General features: G+C 41.3%; 1 protein-coding gene across 1 annotated transcript; it reads right to left on the reverse strand.

Moving 5' to 3' along the window:
• Nucleotides 1-930: 930 nt before the first annotated feature.
• On the reverse strand, nucleotides 931-8,432 carry DSCC1 (DNA replication and sister chromatid cohesion 1). Its single transcript, XM_083622194.1, has 9 exons — nucleotides 8,153-8,432; nucleotides 6,941-7,109; nucleotides 5,808-5,942; nucleotides 4,701-4,791; nucleotides 3,870-4,008; nucleotides 3,131-3,183; nucleotides 2,308-2,462; nucleotides 1,894-2,042; nucleotides 931-1,513 (listed from the first exon to the last, which is right to left on the reverse strand). The coding sequence occupies exons 1-9, from the start codon at nucleotides 8,323-8,325 to the stop codon at nucleotides 1,405-1,407; spliced, it is 1,173 nt and encodes a 390-aa protein (XP_083478320.1). The 5' UTR covers nucleotides 8,326-8,432; the 3' UTR covers nucleotides 931-1,404.

Below are 8,432 nucleotides of genomic sequence, written 5' to 3' on the forward strand. Positions count from 1 at the left end.
TCTGGAGAGACAATTGAGTGCGCCTCTGGGGATGAAGTCAAACCACTGCATTACCAGCACCAGTGACCTTCCCGGGGTGCAAGCCTGGGCAGTGTGTCTGGAGGTCCTAGGCTGCCCCGACTACAAGACACCCCCCCTCGGCCTCACTGATGTGATCCCAAAGGAAAACGCAGCAATACTGTTTTGGCATCTGCTTGGCTGCAGCAGTTGCTGGAAGGAGGCGTACAAAGCACCATCCAGCCATCTAAGGGACTCCACACTGGATGTGTGTAGGGTTTACTCCTGAGCCTTTTCTTCTCCCAGTGGTTTAGGATCAGAGTTTTCCTTCTCCTAGATGGCCTCCCTTTCCCGGTTGATGAGCCCCATCTGCTCTTCATTTCCCTCTGCAGCACATGCAGAAACCGCCTGCTTGAACGTTGGACCCCACTATTGGTCTCTTCCACTCAATCTGCCTGCCTGCTTCGCGTGAAGGGTCAAACTAAAGGCCCATCAAATTCAGCATCCTGTTTCCCACAGAGGCTGATCATTCCCATAAGGGAATGAAGGAAATAGCCCTCTCCCATCATTGCTCCCTGAAACAGTAACAAGTTGCACCTGAACCTGTAATTGTCATACTGCTATCATTGTAACCCACGTATTGAGGCATGGGTAAAGTTACCCATGTAAGCATATCAACACCCTGTCGTGTTCAAATGCGAGTCAACATTACCTGTAGCATGCTGCCACAGTGCAAAGTGTATTTAAAATGTGACAGGGCATGAGTGACGTGCTGCTACACAGGAGCATTTTAGCTGTGACTCACATCCAATGTCTTTCATCCACAGCAAGGAGTCTACAAATAGGGCAAGATCTGTTTAGATATCATTGGCCAAGTCCAAAGAGATAGCATGGTGACCTGTTTCCCATCCCACCCCAGACCTGTATCACAAGCAGGTTTTAAAATTTGATTTTAATATGCCTTCTGTGACTGAGATGGGTTGCGGTACCATGGGCAAGAAATATATAAACACCCCACATGTACACATATCTCAATTTCCTTCTTTCAGTTGGTTTTGTTACTGGCCCCTCTACATATTACAATATGATACTACCATCAGCTTTAATATACATCAGTCCAAGAGATTTTTACCTCTGAGATTCCAACACAGCTTTATGAATAAGGTTTTAATAATAACTAGAGACAGTTGCAGAACGTTTAAAGAAAGTATTTGTACACTGCATTTTTAGCTTTTCAAAACAGTTCAGTTTTATCTATAAAATAATTCCAATGCATTTCAACATTGTTAAATGATTAACAGAAAATCCCTAGGATTTTAACCATTGCTGCAAAAATCCCAACAACCCCATTCCAAATTTGAGCCACCAATCTGTATGTTCTCTTCAGTCAGTAATCAGTATTACTTCTTATGAAATGGGTCTTCTAGAATTATAAACTTTAAGTCCATTCTGCACTGAAGAACGAGAATATTTTGTCAGCAACGTACCAATCGTTTGCTTCTCTGAACATAAGTCCCTGAAAAAGAGAATACAAGCACTATTCATGCAACTTCAAAGACCACACAGAAGGACCATTTGCTTCAGTTACTTTTAAAACACTCCAAAACAAATTATTGATTTATCCCTAGTATTACAGTACATCATATCAAATGCCACACACTCTGGATTGAAGAACAGCAGTGGAAACAAAGAACAAAGTAACAGGAAAAGGTGCAGAAGGAAATGAGAAAGTTGGGTTGCGAACAGCTTTGAAACCAATGAGACTTAAGTTTATGCTGCAAAAAGTGAAGCCATTCCATTAAAAGATATGAAGATGTTCATGGTGAATTGTGCCCCGTGAAACAAAAAATGAGGTATGTTTGTGATTCTGTAACATTCAGTATTTTTATTACTTACTGTATATATGGAGCTATATCAGCTTCTGTCCATTTCTCCCTAATAGCAAATAAACTGTTAAATCTTTCCTGGTTATCTTCTGGTAAGTCTTCAACATTTAGGAAGGAAATCGTTTCTGGTCTGGAGGATTTGTCCACAAGCGCCAACCCCTTGAAATAAGAAGATATAGAAAACAGAATCATTGCATTTTGTCCTGCTCTTACTTTGAAGAGCTCAGGGTTGGTGAACCCAGCCCTCACCTTTCCTCATCCTCACAAAAACCATAAAAGGTGGGTTTTGAACTCTGGCCTGATCCACTCAAACACAGTGAGTCTCCTCCTGCAGAGCAGTTCCATTTTCTCCTGCCTTGAGAGCACCAGTTCTACACCTGACACACGCCGTTTCCATGGATGTAAATTGCTGGCTTTATTTTACCTTTAACTGGTCCTGTCTAGTCGTCATTCCTTCAGGGACGCTCTGCTGCCATACTTCTTGGAATTCTGCAAGACTGAATTTGACTGAGTTTTGTAAGAGCATCTGTGCTGTTGCTCTGCATATCTTCTCTTCATTCATTTCAAAGTAAGTCTCGCCTAGGAATGAGTATTAAGAACACAATAAATTATGGGTGGTGGTCAACTAAATTTTACTCACAGCAGACCCACTGAGATAAAGGAACATGACTAAATTAGGTTCATTAATTTCAGTGGGTCCACTCTCAGTAAAACATAATTAAATACCATCCTTTATCTGAATTCTTAAAAAAACCAGTCACTTTAAAAGTATGCAGTTTGGGCAAATTTGGATATATCGTAAGTGTGCCCTTACAATGTATATTTACCAGGGAGTATGCTGTCAGTTTTAGAGTAAAAAGACTCCAGAAGTTAGGGACCCAACCACTGCCACTCTCCTTCTCCCTCACCCTATGCCCTTTTCTCCTTGACTGAAGCTTGGCTGCAAGCAAAGCATGTGGCACAAACCTGGATTTAAACTGGATGATACAATGACCTATGCAGTGTGCATGAGAAGGTTTAAACTTCTAGGCAAGAATTTTAGATTTGCATAACAGCAACTGTGTTTCACAGCATAGGTATAAACAAACAGGTTGTCTCTATTACAGCTAATTTGGCAATAATGCTGCTGCTACTCACATTTGACCAGATACACTGTCTTCACTTTTGTCAACCCCTGCCTACAACTATTTAATCAGGTGCTTTAACATTATTACTTTAAAAAAAATGCACTCATGGAACTAACTTACCTTCATCAATGTATCTCTTTCCATAACTCACAAGAATGTGTTCTATCATTTCCCTGGAACAAATGTTTTGTCTACTTTTAGTATATGAACAAAAATTATATTACCATATGTTACAGAATTTGGCCATCTCAGTTGATCCTCATATTTCTTCAGGTTTGGGGAAAAAAAACAAAAAACACCTGTACTTAAATTTGTAAATAGCAACTGGGTTTTCCCCATTCTCCTACTGTTTTCCAGAAACTGTCCCTGTATTCCATTCGTTATGGTGCCAATGGGAACTCTTTTTGTTTGTTTGGGGATCATAGCTGCATAATTGGGGATAGGGTTAAGCAAATCCCATGTGTTGATGTTCCACTCATAGCTGTCAACCTTCCCTTTTTTTGCGGGAAATTCCCTTATTCCAGCGCTGTTTCCTGCTGCTATCCCAGATTGTTAGATATTCCTTAGACTGTCCCCGGGACAGGTGAGGCTGCTGATCCCTTATTTTCGAGGCTGCTGATCCCTTATTTTCAAATCTGAAAGTTGACAGCTATGGTTCCACTGAACATCCCCTCCAGCACCTGCTGATATTTTATGTATCTGAAGTGGTCCAGAGGATGGAGCTGTTATAACCAACAGAACAAGAGCACCTTCGGAATGAAAACTGGGGGTGAGGGTGGGCCCTTCTATTCTGGACTAAAATGCTGGACTAAAATTCTGGACCTTACATTTTTACGCAAGGGCTAACAAAAGAACTTACTTGGGCTCTAAAGGTCCGAGTTCTTGAAGACATATGCTTAAAGGGACCTTGCTGAATGGCCAGGACTCAGTATATATCAATTGTGTCACATGATTCAACAATTTCATCTCATAATCAAAGTCTAGAATCCGCCAACAACCTGCCAAGCAGAGAAGCAAGGTCATAATCAAAAACCAGCAGAAATGGTAAAACTTATTCTATGGAAAGTAGACTATGATCTTCCACATCTTTTTAAACAAGAGACACTTGTCATATGCTAGCCAAGTACCCATTGTTATGATACCGGGGACAATTCATACACTGCAGAAATGTTTTGCATAGTTGTCCAAAAAAGAGTTCTCTTCTATGCACGCATTCACACACGTGTGCTCCTCTACATGCACACCCAAATGGTGCTCAAGATTACAGCCTATGTTACTTTGTCTCATAGAACTCAATGGGAGCCACTGAAAATGGAACCCAATCTTATCTGCACAGCCTCTGTCCTGAAAAATGGAGTGCCACACAAACAGAGCACAAAAATTGGCTTTTAATAAAAACTGAGGAAAGCCGGCTAGAGTAGGAATAAGAAAATGCTGTGCTACTTTTCTGGAAAAGAGAGCTTCCTACAGTCACCATAGTCAAAATAAGATACGCCCATAAGTATCCATCAAAATCCTTGCAAGTAATTTTAATCCACTCCTTTTCATGTTACAATACAGTAGAATGAAGTAAAGCAACCTTTAAAGCTCAGAAACCTTTAGATAAGAAGGAATTCTAAGAGACAGGGAGAAAACAATGCAAATAGACCCCCCACATTAAAAATACGAGCTCCAGATTATCTCCAAATACCTTCAATTTGGCATGCTTTTAGAACCTTCAGTTGATCCATTATTTCTTCCTCACTTGCTTGGACCTGATCTAGTAACTCTTCTGTTGTGTACTGTAAAAGACACACAAAAGTATTAAGCCAATATTTATTCTCATACTAGACTTTATGACTATCTGTCTGTAAGGGTTATATCCAATGAATTTATACTGTTAGCATGCAATGGGACTGCTTCTCCTCTCCTGTGACCACCCCCATCTCTTTTGTTAGGTTGGGGGAACTCCAGAACATATTGGGAGGGATGTGGGGGAGGTAGAAGTACTCGCACTAATGGGAGAACTACATTTCCTTGGATACAACCCTGAATCTCCATTGACATTGATAATGCTACATCCCACAGTGGGAAGGGGGTGTAGGAAAGAGAGATAATGTTTATTACTCTCAAACTGGACAAGCATACACTGCACCAATTCCAAGTCCTTGCAGCGTGCAAGTCCTATCTCAGCACATGCCTCACTTATCATAATGACAGATACCTAAGTAACAATGTCAAAAAGAGGAAACAAAAAAACCCCCCATCAACTTATTTTTAAGATTTGTGACGTAATTCAAACTCTTCAAAATATAATTTTTCTGACCACCTTAATTGTTTTGCATTATGTGTTAAATAGAAGTAGATTCCCATCTTCCTGAATATGATATCCACTAATCTATTGGTTATAGAGAAGCCAAAAGGGATGAACCTTCTGGTACTCTTGGAGCTAGCTTTATGTTTTGAAACATAAACCTTTGAGAAGTAGCATTGGGTAACAGAGAAGGTGATTAGAGGATTCAAAGTTCATCTCTACTGTGAGCTCGTTAGGTGACCTTAGCCAAGTCTCTCTCTCTCTCTCCCTTCCTGCTCAGCTCACTTCCACCAACAGGGAGAGAATAATACATACTTTTACCTTACAGGATTGGTGTAGGGTAGGGCAGTGTTTAAAATCACTTGATATTCACCAGTTACACTCATTACCTTGCAACCATTTAATAGCTGCATTCCTATTCTTTCACAAGAGCAATCTAAACTATGCATTTTTTAAAAGCTGATGCCCAAGAAGCTTTTCCATCAAGTCCTCTCCCATTTTTACCTTTGATTTAGTCGAACTTCTCTCATTTTCACTGTCTGGTCCTTCATAAGGATTTTCCATCAGAAGTTTCTTGAGTTTCTTTAACTTGGGTCGGCATCTTCTTAGTTCCCAGTAATTATTGGAGAAGCCTGCAATCTATAGCAATAGCCTTAATTGGAATTTGCCATGACTAATACTGAAATCTGTCAGTCGCAGACAGAGATCCCCTGAACAGCATCAGACCTTCTAATGAAAATATCAGGATGCCCCTTTGTTTGGCATATTAGATGCTCCTTCAGAGGGCACCTTTCCCATTTCCAACGGAAGGTAGCCACTGAGGTGGTGAGAAGAAGAATGAATGCAAAAAGGAGAAACGTGTTCCCGAAAGCAACAACTAATAAGATTTATAAGCTCAATGTGTTGCAGAACACAAGTTCCATCTGTGGGAGCAATCTTAAAACTTCAAAATGTTGTAGAACAGCTGAAGCTGCTTGCACAAACATTGCTGCCTAGCTGGTACTGTAGGGAAGACCCTTTTGCAGAACACATTTCTCCTTTTTCCATTATTTATGGTTCCGTGCCTCCCTCCTGTTCTTTTTGCATTTGGGTGGTGGCCAATGAAAGACAAATAGGACTTGCCCTATGGACATGCAGGGCCAGAATAACTCCTTTATCTGCTTCATGGTCTTCTTGCCACCAGAATGGCAACTTTCAAATAGGAAAATAATTCATGCTAGTGTTCTGTCACATACACTTTTTCTTTAAGAGAAATAAGACACTTGTAAATCATGCAGCTAGAAATGGGAAAAAATAATAATGCTATGTATGGCACCTGATTTGAAACTGCGTCATCCAACCACCAGTACCAGCCATGTTCTAATTCCTGTTCAACCATTAACTTTTTTAGATTATCTTGGATCAATCCTTCTTATTCCGCTAACCCAAATAATAGAATTTCACTAAGCATAAGACAGGACCACCCCTTATAAACCACTTTGAATGCCATGGAAGGAAGGAAGGATATATATGTGATAGATTTTTTTTAAAAGAGTATATAAATGGGAGTGGGTTAGAACCTACATTTTCAAAGATAGTTAGCCATTTGCAGTTGGCTTTAGAAAAGTCTCTCTCTATCTCACTCACACACAAAATACCTGAGTGTAAAGTATATTAGAAGCTGTATTGTTGAAACCAAGCTGCTCTGGAGTTTCACAGCCAGGTATGAAAAGCAATGTATTAGAGGTATCTGCAATTTTCATGTCATAGGTTTTATCTTTACTGCACAACACAGCATGTTCATCGCGGTCTCCACGGATCACCAGGCTGCAAAACAAAACAAAACAAAACAAGACAATTAAATACAGAGTTACTGCAGCAATGGTTTGTTTGGGTTTTTAAAGCAGCATTTATTTCTGAATAGCAAACTTTTAAAATAATGAAAGGATGCTAGGTATCAATTGTTACTAACGCTATATATATCAGCATATTATGTATAAAAACAATGAATTTGATTTGCTCAATGTTAAAAACAAACAAGCAAAAAACCAGCCAAACTCTAACTTCATTCTCCCCATTTGATTCACAACATTTGGGCCCTAGTTCAACACATGCTTCACTGTGTTGTTGTTATTTTTAACAACCCAGAAGTGCAGACAATAAGGCAGGCCACAAGTCTTTGCTATTTCAGTACACTTTGTTGTGCATAGACTGTACAAATATGTCATGCAAGTCTAAAGCTGCATCACTCTGCGATCTACTAAGGTGTAACCAGAAGTATAAATGCTTACAATCCTGCATACAGGATGCATCCAACTGAAGTCACTAACCATCAGGACTTATTGAATAGCAATCTGATAAAACACGAATGCATTGCAACCCACAATTTCTAAATGTTGATCATCCTGCCTTGACATAAAGGCAAGTAAGGCAGTTCTCTTTTTTCATCTGTAGTCCAGCCTTGAATCCCACCAGGGGGAAAAGGCTGGGTAAAATTAATGCATAATAATAATAAAATAAGTTTAATAACACTTTAAAATATATTTTTTAAAAAAACTGGCTGACACTTAAAGCGGGGCACACTTTCAAAGCGGTCTTTTCAAGTGGTAAATATTAATTGCTCCAAAATCTGAAAAGCCAGTCATCCTGATTTGGGGGGGGGGGGCGCTCCTGGTAAGGAAGGGGTGTCTCTGGACTTGTATATAAAAACCGTGATGAGCTCTCCACGTGGAGCTCCCTAGGAAATGCTATTAACCCTCCGGGCCGCCAGGGGTCGCTGTAGACTAGAGCCAAGCCCAACCACAGAGCCGAGTGCTAGAAAGTACCGTTTTACCCGCTCTTCCCCCCCCCCGCCGCGTGCGCATGCGCACCTCCGCCCCGCTTCCAACTCGGCGCAAAGGTCCGGCTCCAGCTGCAAGAGGCGGCACTCCCCGGCGTCCGCCGCCTGGGCGCTGAAACTGAGGCACTGCGCCGCGGGGAGCAGCTCCGCCGGGTCCAACTTAGCAACGTGCAGGGTGGCGTCTACTTCCTCGCGGCTCCTCATCCTCGGGGCGGGGGTGCGGCCCGTAACGGAAATAACGGCCTCCTCCCACGTCTCCTAGCAACGGCGCGCGGAGGAAAAGCGGCCTGCTCCAAAAGCGCGCCAAAAAC

The sequence above is a fragment of the Podarcis filfolensis genome (assembly GCF_964270895.1).
Source record: "Podarcis filfolensis genome assembly, chromosome: 7".
NCBI classification, from domain to species: Eukaryota; Metazoa; Chordata; class Lepidosauria; order Squamata; family Lacertidae; genus Podarcis; species Podarcis filfolensis.

What these genes read in the sequence shown, in the direction of transcription:
- DSCC1 (XM_083622194.1), bottom strand. Translation starts at nt 8,325, where the DNA reads ATGAGGAGCCGCGAGGAAGTAGACGCCACCCTGCACGTTGCTAAGTTG. An exon ending in CTAATATACTTTACACTCAG is followed by an intron (nt 5,943 to 6,940) that starts GTATTTTGTGTG and finishes CTATTGCTATAG; the next exon opens with ATTGCAGGCTTCTCCAATAA. An exon ending in CTCGGACCTTTAGAGCCCAA is followed by an intron (nt 3,184 to 3,869) that starts GTAAGTTCTTTT and finishes CATTTGTTCCAG; the next exon opens with GGAAATGATAGAACACATTC.